Raw genomic sequence first — 23,537 nt, 5'->3', positions numbered from 1 at the left:
GAGAGGAAATACAATTCTAGTGAGAGGCCTGGAAAGTAAATTAATTTAGCCTAATTAGTAGCTCGTTAGCAAAAAATTTGAGAAACCAACCACCAAGTTGTGTGTGGAGTGATGAGTTCTTTCAAACGAAACAATTGGAACGGAAATCCGTGGTGAACTGACGGAGGAGATACGATTTAACCGAATCGTGGACGACGGACGGATGGATGGCGGACGCCATGGCAATAACTCATCGACCTTATGGCCAGATGAGCTCATGATTTTGAACTCTTAACTGATTTTAAAAGCAGAGGAGGCCAAAGACATAACAGATTTAACCAATTTTTAATCGCAAGAACCCACATACCAGACAATTCAATCTAGATACAGGAGAACACACACCTGGCAATTATACTGAATGATTTCAGAGTGGCGATTCCAGGGACTTGGGATATGACAGAAACTCGCTGAAAAGTTCAGAGTTTGAAGCACTCGGAAGAGCCAGACAACAAAACAAAAAAGGTGGATTAGTCTGAGAAACAACAACAAAAAAAATTGAGTACAGCGCAAGATCTCCTCATTGGGAACCACTGGGTGGGCGACGGGACACAACACCATATGAACACTCATCTGTCTACGTTTCGCAGCGTAAGCTGGAGGGTGAGCTAGTGCAAGCTACTTCTACAAGTTCATGTTACACTGATTATCGTAAGGGGCAAATTGGACCCAAAATCGGACTGATTATCCTCTAGTGTGGGGCCAGCCGAAGTCCTGAGGGTATAAACACAAGTCAATTAAACATGTAGTGTTTCTCTTTTCTACATTCTTAATCCACACAATGATTCAATTACGTATTTCTCTAAGCCCTCATCTTAATAAACTGAACTAATTGTAAAAAGAAGTGTTACCCAAATACATTCAACAGTTATTCCACAAAATCGAGTCGTACATGAGCTGATAGCTGACGAGGCGCGTAGCACCGAGCTGGCTATAAGCCGTGTACAATGAGATTGAGTGGAATAACTGTTTTATTCTATCCACATTCAATGGATTTTGAGAAATGGAGCATTTTTATTTTTAGCAAATTCGATAAATAAAAACTTTATACAAAACGTCCAACAAAATCATTTCCACTTAGAATGTAAACAAACTGGCGAAATGACAGGAGCAATTTGTGAAAAATGAATTAATAATAGAAAAAAAATACATTCTTACCATCAAATACTTTCTTTCCATATTTTGTTGCTTTTTTGGGGTTTTGTTTTCAAGTAGAGTTTTTATTTCGTCCTCGGTTGGTTCAGCAACACTCTCCACCATTTTGTTTTTCTCTACTCACGGTATATGAGCTGACAGCCTTGTAGTAGCGCGCGATTGCTCTTATCCAGTGAGTGTGGATAGAATAACTGCATTTATTCATTTGTCAAAAGCAGATGAAGGTTATAAGCCTTGCTTAAGGGGACAGGGAACTTGGAGGTACCGGGATTCAAATCTTACATGTCCCAATCAATTGTCCTGAGCCATAACTGCTGGGCCACTGCTACCCAGTACACCATCAGCACATTCCTACCTATCTGCTTCAACGTGGAATGAAAACAAAACCAGAAAATTTCAATAAGCTTTGGAGATTTACAGTAACAGGATGATGAGCAAGCGCTGGCAATGCAAAGTGGCTGGGGCAAGTGATGCGAGGGACAATGGTAGGGTTCACCACTATAAAACAATTTATGCTTTTTACTTCCATATCCACGGGCGGCACGGTGGTGTAGTGGTTAGCGCTGTCGCCTCACAGCAAGAAGGTCTGGGTTCGAGCCACGTGGCCGGCGAGGGCCTTTCTGTGCGGAGTTTGCATGTTCTCCCCGTGTCCGCGTGGGTTTCCTCCGGTTTCCCCCACAGTCCAAAGACATGCAGGTTAGGTTAACTGGTGACTCTAAATTGAGCGTAGGTGTGAATGTGAATGGTTGTCTGTGTCTATGTGTCAGCCCTGTGATGACCTGGCGACTTGTCCAGGGTGTACCCCGCCTTTCGCCCGTAGTCAGCTGGGATAGGATCCAGCTCGCCTGCGACCCTGTAGAACAGGATAAAGCGGCTAGAGATAATGAGATGAGAGATGACTTCCATATCCAGTGCTGTGGTATTCATGCAGTAAATACGCAGAAGTGACTGTGACCAGCAAATGTGTATCGCCAATTCTGACATGTACTCATTGTTATCCAGAAACATTACTTTTAGTGGGACAATGTCTGATTTGTTGTCTTGCATATGTTCTGTAGCCAACTCTACAGATTGTGTAGCTATAAAATCACAATAACCAGAGAAACTATGGCAAGATAGGAACTCTTAATGGCGAGTAGACATGGCCAAGAACAACCTACCTTTACTTCAACTTTTAACTGCAAATGATCAACCATATGCAACTCCCTCAAACAATACTCTCATAAATTAAAAGTTTTTTTTTTTTAAGTAACATGGGACAATGTGATCATTTCAATCTAGCCATTATTTTGCCCTGGAAAGCACATTGGGTCACAGCATTCAAAAATTTCTTTCCAGTCTGAAACTAATCTACGAAAATGCGGACGTGAAACTGCAGCTAGCCAACAAGATTGCAACCTTCAAGATTATGAAGCTTGTACACTGCTTCATAAGCTATATGGCCAAAAGTATGTGGACACGAACATCATTTCTTCCCCAAACCGTTGAAACAAAAGTGGAAAGACAATTGTTTAGAACATCTTTGTACGCTGTAGTATTAAGATTTCCCTTCACTGGAACCAAGAGGCTCAAACCTGCTCCAGCAGGACAACACCCCTGTACACACAGCGAGGTCAACGGAAATACTGGGGGTGGGGACGAACAAAGCGGGAAGTAAATCTATAAACGGGATGTTCTCCAAGCAGGCGGCCCAGTGATGCAGTGGTTAGCGCTGTCGCCTCACAGCAAGAAGGTTCCGGGTTTGAACCTCACAGCCGACGGGGGTCTTGCTGTGTGGAGTTTGCATGTTCTCCCCATGTGGTTTCCTCTGGTTTCCCCCACAGTTCAAAAAAGACATGCAGATTAGGTAAAATACCCAGCCACTGGGGTTGCACAAGCCAGTGCATACTTTGTGTCGGTCCCAAGCCCGGATAGATTAGGAAGGGTTGCATCAGCAAGGGCATCCGGTGTAAAACCTATGCCAAGTCAAATACGCGGAACAGATCTGCTGTGGCGATCCCTAACGGGAACAGCCGAAAGAAGGATGTTCGCCAAGCACACATGGGTGTGATGGTCGGATGTCCACAAATTTTTGGCCATCGTGTAGGTGTACAATAAATGTATATCTTGGGCAATCGGTGCCTTTTGGGTCTGTTAGACTGTAAGAATCCATTCTCACTCAGGGGTCATGTTTCAGCTCTTGATACATCTGCCCACCCTGTTGCAGTGGGCCGTTAGTGCATTATGTTCACACAAAACTCCCACGAGCACTTCAGAGACAGAGGCCTCTGGAAGATCTCACAACAGAACGTAAAACAAAAAAGGAAGATGAAACTAGCTCTTTCATCCTGAGGTCAGGGGCCTCATCACCATGAGACCCCTGTGGAGAGGCAGGGAAAATAACGTGGAGACAACCGGAGGAAGAAGCCCCTTACATAATCAGGACAGGGGGCAGATGCATGTAACAGAACCACAGAGGTGCAGAGGTTATAAAACATGACCTTTTTCACCGTGCGCTGTCTCGGGAGACGGGTAGGATTTAGATCGAGATGAAGTGAGTGAAAAGCTCAGTAGGGCAGAAAGACACACAGTGAAAACGTACCGAGTGACTGACAAACACACACAGTTTCAGCATAACTTCAGGCTTAATACAAGCTTCTCCACATGGACGTATATCCTGTTGAGTGGCAAAGCCTCCAAAAAGCGTAAAGCACACATGACAGGTTTTGCAGAGCCAGACAGTTGTTGATAGTCATATACTCATAGGAGGAGTTTTATAAAGGAACGGGATAAGCAGAAGCAAAGTGATGACAAAGTGAAATAGATGTGAGAATGGAAGACAGACAGACAGAGAGAACAAGTATGGAAAAAGAGGATGCAGCACTTCAGCTCTCCATCCACCTCCATTCTTCATCTCTCATTCTCATGCTCTTCATGGACGGTTAAGTGCTAAATGAGCTGGAAGATTTAAGATGACTGTTGGACAGAAGCAGCACGAGGTTTGGCCTGAACTAGTGCTTTCTGATTTGCCCCAAATCACACCAGTTCCATGTCTCCACTGGGGTGGTGAGAGTGGGGGGCAACAATGTGCTGCCACAGGCCTCCTGTACACATGCCTGGAAGGAATTAGAGTCTGTTGACAGGCTGGGAGTTTATTAGCAACACACAGTGATGTGGAAGAAACTATAAACGTACGGTATAAGTACATGCATCATTACTAAGGGAAGGCAGTGCGTGCTTGTTTTTATTTATTTCTTTTCATTCTTAAAGCTAGCAACTCTGATTCCGATGTTCGCTGACTCGGTATTTGGCTTGGACTTGCTACTTGAGTCTAACATGACACTAGACTCAATTTTCGTCTGGTTAAAAACATGAACAAAAACTTAAAATCAGCAGCTAAACCTAAAGCAGTAAATTGATTAGACCCTTATTTTTCTGACCATTCATGCACGATTTGCCTGATTAAATTATTGCAGTATTCTTCACGTGCAGCTTTCACAGTTGTTGGGTTTGGTATGGCTTTGAATAATATGGATTATTCTATCCACATTCACTGGATATGAGCAATCGCTTGCTCTAATTGGCTACTCTAGATTACTACTAGGCTATCGGCTCATATACCGTGAGTAGAGAAAAACAAAATGGCGGAGTGTCAAGTCAGATACATCACTTTGTCATCAAGTATTTATTTAAAAGAAACAGAAATGGCTAAAAGAATATAGCCCCCTCTCCCCGGCATCTCCTTTTCCACACTCCAGCACAGTCGGAGGCTTTAATGCACGTTTATGTTGGTTTGCCAACCGCCGAAAAAACCCTAAAGAAGAAGAAAATGGCGGTGCGTGTTACTGAACCAACAGAGGATGAAATAAAAACTCTACTTGAAAACAAAACCCCCCCAAAAATACAACACAAAAAACGGAAAAAAGTATCTTTTAATTTTTTTTTCCCAAGAACTATAGGCTCCAGCTTGCCTGTGACCCTGTCGAACAGGATAAAGCAGCTAGAGATAATGAGATGAGATGAGATTACAGCATTTTTCACAAATTGTTACCGTCATTTCGCCAGTTTGTTTGTACCGTCATTTGGAAATGATTTTGACAGACGTTTTGTATAAAAGTTTTTATTTATCGAATTTGCAAAAAATGAAAGTAAAAATGCTCCATTTCTCAAAATCCAGTGAATGTGAATAGAATAAAATCTCCATCTCGTTGCACAGGGCTTCTAGCCAACTCCGTGCTACATGCCTCATCGGCTATCAGCTCACATATGACTGTTTTGTGGAATAACTGCTCAATATGTGGGGGGGGGAGGACGTGGTGCCAAAATAACCAAACACCAGCAAAAACAACTTCAAATTTTAGAATAATACTTTAATACTAGTTGGAGACTTTGCCATAACAAGGATCTTCATCCATGGGGCATGGAGTGCTTGCGGTCTATTGGACACTTTGCTGGCCACAAGCTTCAGAATCTTGAAGGCTGTAATCTGACTGGTTATTCACACTTCCATACATGGGAAAGCTGTACGGAAGAAAGCTAGCGTCACTGTTTGGAAAAGGCCTCGATTTCACTTGGAAAGAATGGCAAATAAACATTTACACAAAGTCGCGTTGGTGATCAATATGCTCCGACTACAGCTAATGAGTCCAACTAAAGACTTCAGAATTGACTCGATGCTCTGAGACTTAACTTGGGAACTACAAATATACATCTAAAAATGCCTTGGAGTTTCATTAAAACCGTATAGTTTATCCAGACAAAGTAGCAAAGGAGTAGGCATAAACTGGACTATTTATTACTCACGTAACCCTACTCACAATTCTGTGTCTCGCCTATAATGAACAGCTGGGAAAAAATAAGGCAATTGCACTGTCAGAGGCCATGCCCTCCAATGTAAGTTTAATTTTGTGGGATTTTCCACCGCTCATGGTCATGGTCTATTATTTAATGATATTATGAGTGATTTCCCTTTCCAGCCTGGAGGAGGAGAGCTGGTGGGCCCGATGCCCAGGGAAAGGGCTCCAGCATCCGCCTATTAACACATCCTGCAACGGTGCCCTGTGCCAGAGGCCTGAAAAAGTTCTGCCGACATAAACCTCACCGCAATGAGCCTCAAACTTTACTGGTTCATCAGCCCACTCTGCTCGAAACGAAACGTCACGTCTCTGCTGCGTCCTGCTGTGTGCCCAAGTTCACGGGGTTTAAAGCAAAGAGGCGCTAACTTTTTTTTTTTTAAACCAGATCAACAACCTACCTGTTTAAAATCCTAGTTGTGTCATTATATGACCTACTGGCCAACCACAACAGCAAGGATTGATCTAGTGGTAGTGCTAAGCTAACAAGAAAGGAAACCAAACCCTTTTTATCCCTTAATACCAAAGGAACCTACTATAGATGTGTTTTTCTCTAGAAGGAACACCAGTAACACAGTGGTTTAACTGGCTTCGACAGTCTATTTTCTTACTCTACCCAGCACATCCTTGAATTGTTGACATCCAAGAGAGAAACCAGAAACGCAGATGTGTCATTAAATTGTATTTTCCTTCAATGACGCATCCTGGGAGTACGAGCCAAAGCCTTTGGTTTGTCGAGACCTTACAAGTCAGGACACTTGGGAAAAGAATTCCACAAAAAAATAAAAAGCATCTTTATGCCAAGGGGTAAGAAGGGGCATGACACACAGGAGACAAAAGTGTGCCTATGCACAGGAGGCAGTGAGATAACAGGAGGAGAGGGAGAGAGAAGATTAAAGTGCTGAAGCTTAATATCTAGTCAGGGAGCGCAAAAAAAAAAAGCTATGGGGCCCTTCAGAAATGAGCAAAGTGGGTCTTGCTCCACTTTTCCATGTGATTAGGGAGATAAATATCAGCCTGAGAGGTGCTGAACGGATTGCTCTGCTATTTATAGATGCAGGAAAAGTCGGATTGGAGATCTGAACAGCTTGAAAGCAGAATGTTCAGAGAGATAAAAACGAACTCCTAAAATGAAATGACAAGTGTACATGCATCCACCCACACACACATCACTGCACACACAATTTCTAACCAACTTGGCAGAGGACCACACATTCCCCCCCTGGGAAAAACGCAGAAGTTGCTGCAGAGGGAGTGTTTTTTGTTTTTTTTTAATTTTGTTGCTAAAAAAGAAGTGCCACTGCAAGTCAGTCTGATATTAAGCAGGAATTCTATTCAGGATCACAAAGAAATCATGGAGTTTTATAGAGGATCCCTGAAAGATTCTGGAGTTCAGTTCAGAATGCCGGAAAGATTTATGAACTCTGTTCAGGATCCAAGTGAGATATCAGAGTACTGTTCAAAATTTGTAGATAGATTTTGGACTTCTGTTCAGGATCCTAGACAGATTTGGGAGTTCTTCTAACAATCCCAGAGAGATATTGGAGTTCTGTTCAGGATCCCAAAAAGATTCCGGAATTCTGTGCATGATCCCAGAGAGATTCCAGAGTTATTCATGATGCCAGATAGATTTTGGAATTTTGTTCATGATGCCAGATAGATTTCTGAGTTCTACTCAGGATGCCAGAAAGATTTTGGAATTCTGTTCAGGATTCCAGAGTTCTTATTTAGGATTCCAGAGAGATTTTGGAGTTCTATTCAGGATGCCAGAACAATTCTGGAATTCTGTTCATGATGCCAGATAGATTTCGGACTTCTGTTCAGGATCCCAGAGAGATTTCAGAGTTCTTTTCAGGATTCCAGAGGGATTTCAGAATTCTTTTCAGGATGCCAGAGAGATTCTTGAGTTCTTCTCAGGATGCCAGAGAGATTTTGGACTTCTGTTCAGGATCCCAGAGAGATTTCGGAGTTCTATTCAGGACTCTAGAGAGATTTTGGAATTACGTTCAGGATCTCGGAGATTTCAAGTTCCATTCATGATTCCAGAGAGATTTTGAGTCCAAGTGCAGCAGATGAGCTTGATGAGACTGTCTAATACTAAGAAGAGACTCCGACCACACAGTGGGCGAAAATTATCTGAAGAGATTTGGATCATCAATCTGTCAGCAGTGAGGATGTGTGGTTCAGATTCAGAAGTGTCAACACTGCCACCAAGAAAACAATTTCACCACAAAAACACGAGCATATGTTGGTGGACAAGACAGATAGCTGTTCCCTCAAAATGTGCGTCAAGCAACCGTCAGGAAACAGGAAGGGAAATGCTTGGTGTGACCATTACTTCGATAATAAGCAGCTTCTCCATTTTTTAATCCACAGAATCCGTGTGAACTGAAAGTGCATCAAGAAGCAAATCTTTCATGCCATGCATCCTTTTCCTCTTCGCTGAATCGGCTTTTCTTCCAGGCAAATTTTAAGTGCATTTTGTCTGATTTTTGCTTTTAGCTTAAAACACTGGAAGTAGCAGTTTACAGGTGGCTCCCTTATCGTCAGAGCAAGTGGTTAAAAATAAACGCTATGGCTAAACCGTAGATGTTGGCGCGTCTGCAAATTACAGACCAGATAAAAAAAAACGCTCAATGTAAATCTGTCAGCTGGGTCAATCCAGTTTGTTCTGTTGGTTGCCTTAATCTTTCAGCACATCACTGCATGTGACAGAAATTCATTTCCCTCAGACATCATCATAATAAATGAGTCGATTGTCCCTCAGTGACTCCTGATTCACTCACTGGGTGGATGAATCCAAAAAGACAAGGTGCATTTGTTTTTGTGTCACAGAAAAGAAAGAATGGCAAAAACTATGTGCCAAGGAACTAGTGCCCCTTGAAAGCCCAAACTCGGCAAGGGCCCCACCACTGTCTACCCTACTGTCTGCACCAGGCCCACGGAGCCAGAGGCCAGCTTTTATATTGGACTCATATGGAAGGAGGAATGCTTTAACAATGACCCCCTGCAATTTCCCGACCAACACATGTTTCCAATTTTAATCGAATTATACATGTTTGCACTGGAGTCAGCTGGAAATCACAAAGAGAAAGAAAGAAAAAGAAGAGAGTCAAACTGGAATAAACAATGCAAGTACAAATATGAATCAGAAAGCGCACACACATTTTACGTTTATATTAATGACTATAACAGAGCTGTTGAAATGTTTCCTTTCTAACCACCAGGCCCTTTCCTTATTCAAAACAAACTGTACACTAATACGTAGTTCTTTCACAGTGCAGTGGGAACTGCTTTAACAATGTGGCTAAGTGGTGGGTGGCTACACTTATGGATGAGTTCAGCAGAGGGCAAAACACTGACCAGTCCAGAGCACGGAGTACCCACTGACCCGACCAAGAACAAGTGATGGCCAAACTCCATTTTACAATTTTCCACACAAATGCACGGTCCAAGTGGTTAGTAATGTCGAGGGTCACCCAAGGTGAAGCGAGATACTGACAAAGTATTCATTACTTATATAACTACTGTGTTTTGGATCCATGATGACGGAGTCGATTTCAATCTTGGTGACAAAAGCAGCTGATGACTTCACGTGGCGGTAAAGTCGGGGACAAAGTCCAGATGTCAACGATGTGACGATGCGTCTTTAAAAGGGAAAGAGAAACCGACAGTTCGTCACTTCAGACCTTCAGCACTGTAACGATGACTGAACTGGACAAGTGGTCCAAGTACAAGGCTGCTGAGAACAGTGCTTAAGAACACATCAGAGCTGTAGTACAAGAAAGATTTTTTGGTGAAAAGGATTCCCATTACTTCTACATCGTGTGCTTCGAGGACGTGCATATATACTCGGCTTGTGTTTCATCACGGGCAATCCGTGAATCAGAATCGAAATTTGTAATCTGGGTCAATAAACAGGAGGGCGGCATCAAAGAATGAGTGTCAACAGTGGCGATCCTAGAGTGATTTACTCCCCGGGCGAAACCCCCTGCCGGCGCGCCCCCCCCGCCCGTCTTGTTTTTTTTTCGGGGGGGTTTTCTTGGGGACCTTTTTTTCGCGCCCGCGCTGGGCTCTGTATTAGCCAACAGAATGTTAACAGCTTTACATGGTCGTTTAAACATTTCTCGTCGTGTGTTGTACGTCGCGGACACGGCCCGTTATAAATTTGCTGTTACCAGAATGGCAATGATCAAGTCGTAATGTATTACTTAAGACTCTGTGTAATGTCATAGTAGTGTAGTACTATGGTAGTAAAGTCTTTTTGATGACTAGTACAACGTTCCGCTGGCGGGACTGTGCATATTATGGGGCTACGACAAGTTAGGCACACACACACACGACGTCACCTGCGCAACTTTGGTATTGGGCTTCCCCATCCAAAATGTTCACCCCCCGCCTGTCTTGTTTTTTTTTTTTTCGGGGGTTTTTTTTTGGGGGACCTTTTTTTTTTTGGGACCGCTTTTTTTTTTTTTTTTCGCACCCGCGCTCGTGCCGCCCCCCCCGCGATGCCGCCCCGGGCGGCTGCCCGGTCGGACCGCCCCTGAGTGTCAATAATTAAAAAGCAATAAACTAACCAGAGCATCAGCGACGCAGTAGCTCATACGGCTGTACCATGAGAAACCAGACTCGTTTATAATTAGCCAAGTTGTTCATGAGAACAATTAGATCTTCCAATCAGAATCAAAATCCACTGAAAACTCAGGGAGGAGCAGCAATTTTTGTGAACTGTGGACAGATGGACGGACAGACAATGCGTGATAGCACTAGCTCATCACCCTGCAGCCCGTGAGCTAATTAAGGGCTGAACACAGAACAGGTGCGCACCTTTGGAAACAAACACATGACAAATGGGGCGGAGATGAGACTCAAAAACCCCCCAAAAAAACAGAGGAACATGACAAAACAACATCAAAAGCACCTGGACAAAGACAGAAAACACGCTGTGAGCAGGAGGTGTGGCTGGTTTGAGACCTGAAAACACTGACAAGTCATTCCAACCCTTCTTCAGGGTTTAGAGCACTATTACAACACAACCACCTTGTGTTCATGGCCTTTTTTTTTTTTTTTTAACCTCCAAGTATGAAGGTGAACACCTATCCTGGGTCCTAGCAAGAGGTCCTGACACCTTCTCAGTAAAAATGACTGCACTTCTACTCAGGAGCCAATATACTCGCTTGTAATTGACCACCATTTGTCACACACCAACAGCATAGCTCAGACCTGTGTGGAAGTGTTATGGGTTACTGAGCTGAATGAAGATGAATTCAACTGTCCTGGACCACCTGCAATCCAATAGGAAACGAGATCACCTGTGAGCTACTGCTCAATTACGTATCCCCCCCCCGCTCTCGCTTAGATCAGAATGCAAGCAATCAAAGGAACAGGACACTTATTATGAATGTTGACTTCAAGAAATAATGAACCCTGAAACAAGTAATGAAACAGCAGTGCGTCTCCCCAGGGATTTCAAACAGCATCCTGGTAAACTGTCATTTTGAAATAGCATTTTGCTTCTTGAAATAGCGTCAAAATCCACGCGATACGTTTCATAAATACATTCAGTCAGTCAACAGGAAGTCGATGTGGGACAGACCTGAAAACGGTGTACACCGTATAGAACCCCAAGCTGAAGCTCAGTCCCAAATATCAAGCAGTTGTGATTTGTAGTTGCTGAGAAAAATGTTCAGAAATTTTGTAAATCCACGCTATACGCTTCATAAATGTATTAAGTCGGCAAACAGGAAGTCGATGTGCGACAGACCTGAAAATGGTATACATGATATAGAACCCCAAGCTGAAGTTTGGTACCAAGTGGCTATGATTTGTGGTTGCTGAGAGAAAGGGTGTTTCAGACAGACAAATACAGAGATACAGACAGACAGAGGTAAAAAAAACCAAAAAACAAAACACAACAGTATTCTCCCCCTCCTTCGGAACGGGGGTATAATAAGACCTGAGTCACGATTAAATTATTACTCCCGCTAATCATGCCTGCGCACATGCAACTGTGCTTTCCACATCTGGCACATGACTGAAAACAAGGTTTCTTAAACTCCAATCTAAATGTATTTACAGGTTTTGTAAAATAATACATGCAAAGAGCTAAATTTGTTCGACAGCACAGATTTAGCACAGGAAGTCTTGGCTCTGATAGATATTCCATTTTGGACATTAGAGCAAACAGCTTAGGAGGTTTTTTTTTTTTTCCTTGTGATGTATTAAGACTGCTGCATTAAGTAAAGCATTAGCAGACAGATCAATTTATTTCCTGTAATAGAACACACCAAATCATGGGAAGCAATTCTGGTAACACAAAAGTTAAAAATCCTGACTCAAAAAAAATCCTAATCTGTTCCGCCCCGATCGCTAATTAGACGCGTGAACATTACCGCATGAATGCGTTCAAAGAGACGGATGACAGTTCAAACTCCTGGCTGTATATCAATGACAGAAGCAGGGCTGCTGAATTATATTTACTGTTTCACTAGAGAATAATCAATCCTGTTTTACGATTGTAAACCGTGTCCCGTCTTCAGAACGGTCTTGAACGATTACCTTTCCAGATTATCCTGCGGTGTATGGTTGTAAAACCCATCCCTGTTAACCCCTGTGATTTACTCACACAGTCACGGCAGCACTGACTTCAAATCATAAATATTAAATAAGTCCGATATGGATATGCACAAATCGATATTGTGCAGTGTAGAGGAACACCAACTACTGTGTGAAAATGCAATCATAATGTGGAAGCCATGGCCTAAAGGTTAGAGAAGCAGCTTTGGGACCAAAAGGTTGCCAGTTCAATTCCCTAAACCAGCAGGAATGGCTGAAGTGCCCTTGAGCAAGGCATCTAACCCCAAACTGCTCCCCAGGTATATTGGACGTCAGTCTGGAAAAGAGCGTCTGCCATTAATGTAATGTAATGAAACCAGAACGTCAAGGACGTAGGAGCTCATCTGTCCTGCCATCAAAACCATGACTACCAAATCATCAAACAGAACTGTGACCAAGTGAGAGACAACCAACCTCCACGACAAATTCTTTACAACCGGAAAATCAACAAAAGGACGAAATTTCGTTCCCCAAGAGAAAATCGACCCAAAACCTCGATCAGAACTGAATTCGCATGATAAATGAGAGAGGAGATCCAATTCTAGTCAGAAGAAAATATGCGTTAAGTGACCTAATGACTAATTTGTTAGCAAAAAATTGACAATACAATGACTAAGCGTTGCGCAGAAGGTCGGGTTCTTTCAAATAAAACTATCAGAACTGAAATCCATTGAGAGCTGAGGGAGGAGATAATGATTTAACTAAAAATAAACAAATTGTTTATAACAGGAAAAATCAACAAACAAACAAGTTTTGTTCCTCAAGGGAAGATCGACCCAAAACATCGATCAGAACTGAAATCAGATGAGAGAGGAGATACAATTCTACTGAGACGCCTGGAAAATTAATTAATTTACCCTAATTACTAACTTGTTAGTGCAAAAAAAAAAAAAAAAAGACCAAGTTTTGTGCGGAGTAATGAGTTCTTTCAAACAAAACAATCGGAACAAAAATCTGTGGGGACTTGACGGTGGAGATAACTGAATTGTGGACGACGGCCACCACGCCAACAGCTCATCGACCTAACAGCCATATGAGCTAATCAACATGTGAAAACATTTATAACCACAGAGCAAAACTCAAGTCTTTATAGGATACAGTAGTCTGGCTAACGCAACTTCAAAGCTCTGCGAGCATTGGTCTGGCAAAGATATTAAGCCCAACCGTTTCCCAAAGCGCGTGGTTGACCCGCCTCCCTGAAATGCCTCAGTTTGCTACTGGTCGAAGCCAGAAAAGGCTGTGACGAAGCTTAAACCAATCACATCACTCTTTCCTCTGACGTATGTGACGTGACGGAAACTGCTTGAGTAACAGGAAGAAGGAGGAGCTGAAGAGGAAGAGGACAATAATAGCGCGATCAAAGGCGAGACGACCACAACGATAGGATTCTCGCTGAGCCCCATTGATTTGGCTACCAGCGGGGCTAACTGGTAGATTAAACTCTTACCGAAGCCGGTTGGGAGCAAGGCGAAAACGTCCTTCCTTTCAATAAATACCTCCAGGGCTGCTCTTTGCTCCGTTTTCAATGAGAACTTCCCGTTGAATGCTTTCAATACAGCATCTACCGCTGTGTCAAAGGCTTCTCCGCTGCTCCATGTTCGTAATGTTTCTAGTGAATGAAGCGCTTCCGGCATAGATTCTGTAAACAATCTATGGCTTCCGGTCGCAGTTCTACTACGTCACTGCCTTGAACACGCCTCTACCCAGGGCCGTTGGAGATGTTCAAAGTTGATTGGCTCCCGATTTTTTGGGAGCTTGGAAGAGCTAGAGATAGCTTGCCTGGCCAGACTAAGCTCGCAACAGGCCCCCGTGTTGCGTCACACTTAGGATGGGCGGGCCCAGGCTAAGGATACAGCGAAAAGGTATGATGGTTAAATAGTGGGCCAAAGAGACGGACAGACTTCTGCAAAATATGCCACATTTAAAAATTAAATAAATAAATAAATAAATAAATAAATGTATTATTATTATTATGAACTGTGACTGCAGGATTTGTAAGGTGAGTAATCTTTATGCTAAGATAGCAGAAAAACGGCTACAGCTCGCTGGCGTGGTGTTCAACGTCGTTTATCCCGTCTTTGGAACCACAGTGTCATCCACACATTTTTACCCTTTTTTGGTTGTTTGCAAAGTTCCCAAATAATTAACAGAGCGAGCGGTGTCTGGCTCTCCTTCCCCACACTTGTTTTGATCTCAAGTCATGTTTGTTCATGAGAAATTCTTTAAGGTTCCAGGTTCTACGAGTCAGGATTTTGATTTGTGTATAAACGGAAAGTGTGGTATTTTCTTCTGGGAAAAATCTTGTCGTGAAGGATGAGCGCTGGACGATACAGGATATGAAAAAGTCATTAGATCTGAGGTCTTTCATATTTTAATCACCACTTAGTATTGCATAAATCCTGGAGTGAACCAGGCATTGGAAATGTGAATGCACAAGGCCCGTGTGTGTGTGTGCGTGTGTACTACTGATGGAGCATATGCTTCTTACCTGCACTGTGCAGTCAATGTCCTTGCTCAAAACCATCCATCAAAGTTGTCAGAGCAGAAACAAATATGAGAAAACTACTTTTTTTTTTAATGCAGAAATAAAAAAACATAGCGTGGTCAAATGCAGACAATCGATCAGAACCAAAGCTGTCGACGTAAAACGAGAATGGGAGAAGTCGAACACTGAGCTGGTTTGGTCATTTGAAAGGAAATGCGTCTCCTCCTATAGGTGCTGGAACGTGAACGATTGTTAACTTTGGAAGCTTGGAATAATGAAACCGTTCTGAGATAACTGGAGACAATAATTCAGTGCAGACACAAACCTTGCACATTGAATCTCTTTTCCAAAAAAAAAAAAGTTAAACAAAACACCCAAAAAAAAAATCTGAAGGGAAAATAATAGGCAGTGTTGCACGGAAAAGGATGAAAAGCAAACAGCACAAGAAGGCCACAAATTGATCTCAAGGCAGAAATGAAAAATGAAATGTAGGACAAATAACGATTGATGATTATGTTCAAGAGAATAACAAGGATGACGGGAAAAAGGCAAAGAAAGAAAAATTAATTCCAGTTGCCAGTGAAGCCAGTGAAGAGGTTTCTCACCCGTCTGAACAAAATGGCAGGAAGAGAGCATCTGGTTGGCTATGCCCAAATGCCCTCCTCATCGTCCTATTGGTTGTAAATGAGCGCAGAGGTAATCCAAGGCAGCATGGGATTGAAAGAAGAGTGCGTTAGAATGTCAGAAAGACAATGATTAGTTCAACATTTACAGATTATCAGAGGAAAAAGACGCAACACGCTGCTGAAAAAAACAGAAATCGTAGAACTCTGACAGCAGAATACGGTAACACTCTTTCGAGGGCGGTGATGGAAACACTTTCACAGAACAGTACCTGTATGATCTAAGCTCAGTTGTCCGGAGTCTGGTGCAGTCCCTAGTGCTGATGTGCGATGCTGTTCGTATGCGAGTTGGACATGTGGAGGTGAATAATGAGGCCCGGCAGGCCAAGCTCACAGGAAGGCCTGCTCTAAGTGTTTTCTTGGCAATCGCAAACAAGCAAACGAGAAGAATCTGTGACAGGGATGACCCTGTCTGTACTGGGATGTGTGCGTGTTCCCAGAGCACTGACATTCCTGTTCGTTGGCCTCCCCCTCTCCCTGGGCTCAGTAGTCCTGACTATAAGCTGCAACAGCAGACGGTTGTGTGTTGTGGTCTGGGAGATGTGAGGCTCAGCGATGCACTCTTTTCTGGATCGCGGGGAGGACTGGATAACTCGCAGAGACCATCGAGAGCAGGGGTCGTCGACTGTCAGACTGCAGTCCCGATGCAGACTCAGCAAAGTATTTCAGCAGAAAAGTAACTGCAGCCGAGTCGATTGATACATGACAAAATAACTGGCTGGAATTCAGTGACTGTTTTAAAGATGATCCACTGATTCCTCTGCAGCAGATTCAATCACGTGTGGTTATGTAAATTACTTAGCTGAAGACATCTCATCAGGAAAAGAAAGGATTTCCACAAACTTTTGTCTTTTTTTTTTTTTAATAAACTTTCCCAGGCCTGATTAGTAAAGTGACTACATGGCTTATTTGATTAACGTGAAGCGCCAGAGTGAAATTGTAACCACTTGTCTTATTCATAGCCACGAACTAATCACTAACTTTAAAAGATAGCGTTACCGTGAAAAGTTAGGTGGTGACTTGGATCTTTACAAGCAAAAGATTTTACATAGCTGGATCTTTAGCGTTCTTTGTCAATGCTAAAAGGGATCCTCCAGTGGATTTATTCTCAAACTTGTTTTAAGTAAAATTAGCTGCGGATTTCAAAAATTAAACTTCCATTTTCCAAATAGTGATCGAGAAAAAAATTTATTTATTTTTTTAAATGTCTGATGGGCTTCATGTGGTCGTGACGTATGCGATGGGATCAGGTAGCGGTCGCTTGGAGCAACTCAGCTGTTTATATTCTCTGTTTACATCGTAGTTTTGATAGTTTTACACGTATTTTACTGAATATATCTGTTTTTAAATAAACATGCCTCATTGTGTGGTATACAGTGGGGCAAAAACGTATTTAGTCAGTCACCAATTGTGCAAGTTCTCCCACTTAAAAAGATGAGAGAGGCCTGTAATTTTCATCAACTATGAAAGACAGAATGAGAAAAAAAAATCCAGAAAATCACTCTCTGATTTTTAAATAATTTATTTGCAAATTATGGTGGAAAATAAGTATTTGGTCAATAACAAAAGTTCATCTCAATACTTTGTTATATACCCTTTGTTGGCAATGACAGAGGTCAAACGTTTTCTGTGAGTCTTCACAAGGTTTTCACACACTGTTGCTGGTATTTTGGCCCATTCCTCCATGCAGATCTCCTCTAGAGCAGTGATGTTTTGGGGCTGTCGCTGGGCAACACGGACTTTCAACTCCCTCCAAAGATTTTCTATGGGGTTGAGATCTGGAGACTGGCTAGGCCACTACAGGACCTTGAAATGCTTCTTACGAAGCCACTCCTTCGTTTCCCGGGCGGTGTGTTTGGGATCATTGTCATGCTGAAAGACCCAGCCACGTTTCATCTTCAATGCCCTTGCTGATGGAAGGAGGTTTTCACTCAAAATCTCACGATACATGGCCCCATTCATTCTTTCCTTTACATGGATCAGTCGTCCTGGTCCCTTTGCAGAAAAACAGCCCCAAAGCATGATGTTTCCACCCCCATGCTTCACAGTAGGTATGGTGTTCTTTGGATGCAACTCAGCATTCTTTCTCCTCCAAACACGACAAGTTGAGTTTTTACCAAAAAGTTCTATTTTGGTTTCATCTGACCATATGATATTCTCCCAATCCTCTTCTGGATCATCCAAATGCTCTCTAGCAAACTTCAGACGGGCCTGGACATGTACTGGCTTAAGCAAGGGGACACGTCTGGCACTGCAGGATTTGAGTCCCTGGCGGCGTAGTGTGTTACTGATGGTAGCCTTTGTTACTTTGGTCCCAGCTCTCTGCAGGTCATTCACTAGGTCCCCTCGTGTGGTTCTGGGATTTTTGTTCACCGTTCTTGTGATCATTTTGATCCCACGGGGTGAGGTCTTGCGTGGAGCCCCAGATCGAGGGAGATTATCAGTGGTCTTGTATGTCTTCCATTTTCTAATAATTGCTCCCACAGTTGATTTCTTCACACCAAGCTGCTTACCTATTGCAGATTCAGTCTTCCCAGCCTGGTGCAGGTCTACAATTTTGTTTCTGGTGTCCTTTGACAGCTCTTTGGTCTTGGCCATAGTGGAGTTTGGAGTGTGACTGTTTGAGGTTGTGGACAGGTGCCTTTTATACTGATGACGAGTTCAAACAGGTGCCATTAATACAGGTAACGAGTGGAGGACAGAGGAGCCTCTTAAAGAAGTTGTTACAGGTCTGTGAGAGCCAGAAATCTTGCTTGTTTGTAGGTGACCAAATACTTATTTTACCGAGGAATTTACCAATTAATTCATGAAAAATCCTACAATGTGATTTCCTGGATTCTTTCCCCCCATTCTGTCTCTCATAGTTGAAGTGTACCTATGATGAAAATTACAGGCCTCTCTCATCTTTTCAAGTGGGAGAACTTGCACAATTGGTGGCTGACTAAATACTTTTTTGCCCCACTGTATAAACGCCACAATGATGCTAAAAAGAAAACACAAGCTGGAGCTAGACTGCATTTCCACAGAGAAAACGCAAAGCGTGCTTATTCAGCTGTGACAAAGTGTCTCAGACAGAAAGTGGATCAGACATGAGACCTCGGCACTGTGAAATCTTTGCTTTCCCCCCCGACACGATCTACAGAAAGTGTGTATGGCTGCCCGCTCTAAAATCTCAGTTTAAAATCGCTCAACTCGCAGCGTGACATGACTTCACCTTCTAAACATTTTTTTTTACATGATCTACAGCTGGTGTTGGGTAGATTAACAGTGTGGGGCATGGTTTAAAACAGATTTTAGAGCTTAGCTGTGCATTGAGCCACTTAAAACCGAGATTTTAAAGCACACAGCCGCGCGCACACATTTTGCCACACACGCTTTCTCTGTAGATCATGTAAAAAAGATTCTGCAGCACGAGGTCTCAAGTCTGATCCAGGTTTTGTCAGTGACCCTCTGCTATAGCAGGTCAAGCACACTTTGCATTTTCTCTGTGGAAATGCAGTCTAGTTCCAGCTTGTGTTTTCTTTTTAGCATCGTTGCGGCATTTATATGCTACACAATGAGGCAGACTTGTTTAAAAACTGATACATTCTGTAAAATACTTGTAAAACTACGATGTAAACCGAGACTATAAACAGCAGAGTTGCTCCAAGCGACCGCTACCTGACGTCATCGCATGCGTCACCACCACAGGAAGCCCATCTGACATTTTTAAGAGAATTCATTTTTCTCGATCACTATTTGGTCTCCGAAAATGAAAGTTTGATTTTTTGAAATCTGTGACTACTTTTACTTAAAATAAGTTTGATAATAAATCTGCTGGAGGATCCGTTTAAACACATACTGATATATATTTAAAAAAAAATCAAAGCAGGTCAAAATTAGTGGTGATGGAAAGAGACTATATAGAAAATCCTTTACAGTATGTGCATGTTCATGGTTGTGTGCGTGCGCGCATGGACATGCTTAGCTGCTTTGATGTGCCCTAATATGAAATAATACGAGATTAGACATGAGGGGCTGCGTTTTATTGGATGTGAAAGATGTAATTTCCTGTTGCTTATGCTTTCTTGTAATGACTCTGTGTTATAAACCAGATCGAGGCCATGAGGGATAAATTCAGCTTTATAGACAGGGCTAAAGAAAAAATGCAGAGGACTTAAAAAAAAAAAACCCACACACATACACAATACGAAAGCAGAATGGGCGAGTCAGAAAGAGAGAGGGGAAGATATTTGTATTCAGAATCAGAAAATCAATACACTATATCGTAGTGAGACAAGAAGCGACGAACACAGCAATTTCCCTCCAAAACGACACGTTCACTCACCGGTTAATTACAGGAGCAGGAAAATCGTGCCAGGAGGCTGAAACCGGACCTGTTTTTCACTCACCTGATCTGGAGAGGGTTTGTGATTACTCTGGTCGGAATTCGAAGAAGCCTTCAGATGGTCATCTTCGTAATTATCGGCCATCAGTTTCATCCGGTTCTGCGTCTGGAGAACAAAAGATAAACAGGGAAAGTTATTCCAAGAACTCACACAGACAGAAATGGTCTCACATTCCTGATCTGAAAATGAATTCAGCGCACTCCTAGCCTTTCAAAACCCTATGGACTCGTACAGAAAACATCAAACCTCTGCACGAGGATGTTTATTTAGGATCGGCGTTTGGCTTTCTCATCCCAACGAACATCCTGATAGATGGACCTGAGATCAGAAGTCGGATTTTAACGCCTTATGGTCCCGCTGGAGCTCATAAGAGAGGTGTGAAAAAGTTTTAAAGCGAGAAACGGAGACTCCGGAGAAGGGGAAGGGGGAGGGGGGCGCAGTAGATCAACATGAATATGCATGATTTAATTACACTGAGTCTTCAAAAGTGCAATCATGCATGCTCTGAGGAAGAGGAGATGAATGAACAGCAGATGGGTTCGCTTTTGACCCTCTTTAGGAACAAAATCGCTGTTTAGACAGTCTGGGTTTTATTTCTGCCAGAGTGACGGTGCCGCAGGATGTGTGTACATTTCAGACTTTGTCCCCCAAGATTCATATGAATTGAATTTGTTGCAGAGCCATAGTGAGAGGTGTGTGTGTGTGTGTGTGTGTGTGTGTGTACGCACTCACACATGCACGGTGATATTTTCCACTGCTAACAGAATGTGATTTATATTGGCAAGCCAACCATCACTCTTACCTCTCTGCTGCACGGACATGAACAAGAAATAAAATGAATCAATAAGACATTAGAATGGAATGAAAGCCAGGCCGTGGTGCTCCGCCCTTCCGGGCTCCCGGGAGGGTTGTCTCGTTCAACCTCGCCCAGAATGTGATGGTTCGGCTCCCTCTGTTTAGTTTTCTCGCCCCTTTCCCCCTGCACTTCCCACTCGCTCCATCTCACTCCCTCGGTGTTCCCGTAACAAGGCTGGTGTTAATGGGAGTAAACACCGAGTTCAGATGTTCTGGCCTTCCACATGCTCCTCAACATCAGAGTTAAGTCACTGCTGGTGGGCTGAGTGGGAATGACACCCAGAGACTGGGAATCAGGGCAGGGGAGAGGACGATTTACTGGAGTGATTCCATCTGTACTTTGTGCTCCAAGTGAGATCATGATAAGGATGAGTCTCCGAATAAACACTTATACGAATACACAGCTGCAGACTTGAAAACCATCAATACAAAACTCCTGAAACTCCAGAATCAAACCGCACCTTGGCAAAACATTTCAGCCTTTGGTACTTTAGTTTTGGAGGAAGCTTGTAAAAGAAAAGCTAAGTTTAACTCGCCATCACATAACTTCATTCCTCAACTTGGTTCAGTTTTTGAAGAAAAATGCTGAGACCTCAAATCTTTTGAAATTCATTACATTACAGGCATTGAGCAGACGCTCTTATCCAGAGTGACGCAGAACAAACCCAGAGCAGCCCAGAGAGCAGTTGGGGGTTAGGTTCCTTGCTCAAGGGCACTTCAGCCATTCCTGCTGGCCCAGGGCATTGAACCGGCGACCTTTTGATCCCAAAGCTGTTTCTCTGACCGTGGCTTCTCAAAACTTCCACACTAATTTCAGTCAAATTCCCATTCAAAGCTAGCATGCTAGCAAACATTTCCCAAGATTAACTCACTACAATCTGATGGTCACATCTTTCATAAACTGTTGGTTGTGAACCCATAAATGTTTACCTTTTTAAAAGAAATAAAAGCTGGTGACAAATTAAAGGAAAATCTGTATAATTTTGCTGTCATGGTTTTTCTCCACTGGTCCCTTTAGAGTGAATTACTGCAAATCAAAATTCCTCTGACTGATCACTTTTATTCTATCCACATTCACTGGATATGAGCAATCACGCACTCTGATTGGCTACTCTACTACTAGGATATCAGCTCATATACCGTGAGTCAAGAAAAACAAAATGGCGGAGCTTATTGCTGAACCACCCGAGGACGAAATAAAACCTATCTGAAAACAAAACCCCCTAAAAGTACACACACACACACACACAAAAGCAACAAAATACGGAATTAAAGTATTTGATGGTAAGAACATTTTTTTTCAAGAATTATCACCACATTTTTCACACAATGCTCGTCATTTCACCGGTTTGTTTACATTAAGCGGAAACGACTTTGTCAGACGTTTTGTGTCAAGTTTTTATTGATCGAATTTGCAAAAAATGGGGAAAAAAAAGACGTTTCTCAAAATCCAGTGAATGTGGATAGAATAAAACCGTTATTCCACTTATTGTATATGGCTTACAGCGCTATCAGCTCATGCACGACTCGATTTCATGGAATAACTTGATTATCGTACGATGACAATTCTATGCTTATGGGTGTGGTCTCTTCTATGATTACTCCACCCCCTTTCAGAGGGCCCCAGAGTTCACTTATGATTTTGCTGAGGATGAAGAATCGTATGCTACAGCCTTTACACTCACTAGAACTTGGACTACACCATAACTAGAACACGGAATGAGGGAATATTTTTGGACGAATGCTGTTCATTGCTCCAGCATCATTTCAGAAATTTTGTTGAATTTATGCCACACTGGAGCTGTTCTGGTGGCTCGTACTGGCACAACACCTTACTAACATTCTTTGTTCTTTTATATTGTTAGCGAACTTAACTACAAGTTGGTGTTTTGGCTCATGCTAGTTAGCCAAATAGCATTCTTCATAAAAATGAACAAAAAGTGATCTTTGACATCTGAAGAAGTTGTGTAGTTTTATTTGTTTGATACGGTTTCTAACCAAGGCTCCTCCATTCAACACTTCCTTCCATCCAAGGGCATTTACCAAACACGAGGCTTTCGCCAGCAGGGGGCTTCATATCGGCGGCTGCAGACAGACCGCACTTACAAAGACGACCCAATGATCCAAATGAGTACTTATACAATCCAAGGAACTCAAAATTCACTTAATGTTGGTACCAGCTCGCAGAAAACAAGCTGCGAGTCAAACCACTTTACCACACAGAGGCAAAAACTTGCATTCTGTCCATTAACAAGACCCTTAGTCACAGATCAAAGGACGCACTGAAAGACTAATCACCAGTGCCACTTCTCCAACACCCTGCACTCAGCAGCTTCACACATTCCCACCAAACCCCAGAGACTACCGTTTTTCTTTTCCCTCCCCAGTACATACTGCAGAACACAGCTGCACATCAGAGCCTCACAGACGAGAGGTCCACTCTGGGATACGGAGCCCACTGTAGGTCTATATTCATTACCCTGCAAGG

The 23,537-nt window shown here is 42.8% G+C and overlaps 1 protein-coding gene across 1 annotated transcript in view; it reads right to left on the bottom strand.

Moving 5' to 3' along the window:
• erc1b (ELKS/RAB6-interacting/CAST family member 1b) overlaps positions 1-23,537 on the bottom strand; it is a 395,220-nt gene that overhangs the window by 42,966 nt on the left and 328,717 nt on the right. Inside the window, exon 17 of the mRNA XM_060903423.1 lies at positions 20,198-20,299. Coding sequence (XP_060759406.1) covers positions 20,198-20,299 — 102 coding nt within the window. The remainder of the gene's footprint in view (positions 1-20,197; positions 20,300-23,537) is intronic.

Source organism: Neoarius graeffei, chromosome 21, assembly GCF_027579695.1.
Source record: "Neoarius graeffei isolate fNeoGra1 chromosome 21, fNeoGra1.pri, whole genome shotgun sequence".
Classification (NCBI taxonomy): domain Eukaryota; kingdom Metazoa; phylum Chordata; class Actinopteri; order Siluriformes; family Ariidae; genus Neoarius; species Neoarius graeffei.
Note: the sequence above shows the minus strand (reverse complement) of the source record. Positions and strands in the feature narration are given on the sequence as shown.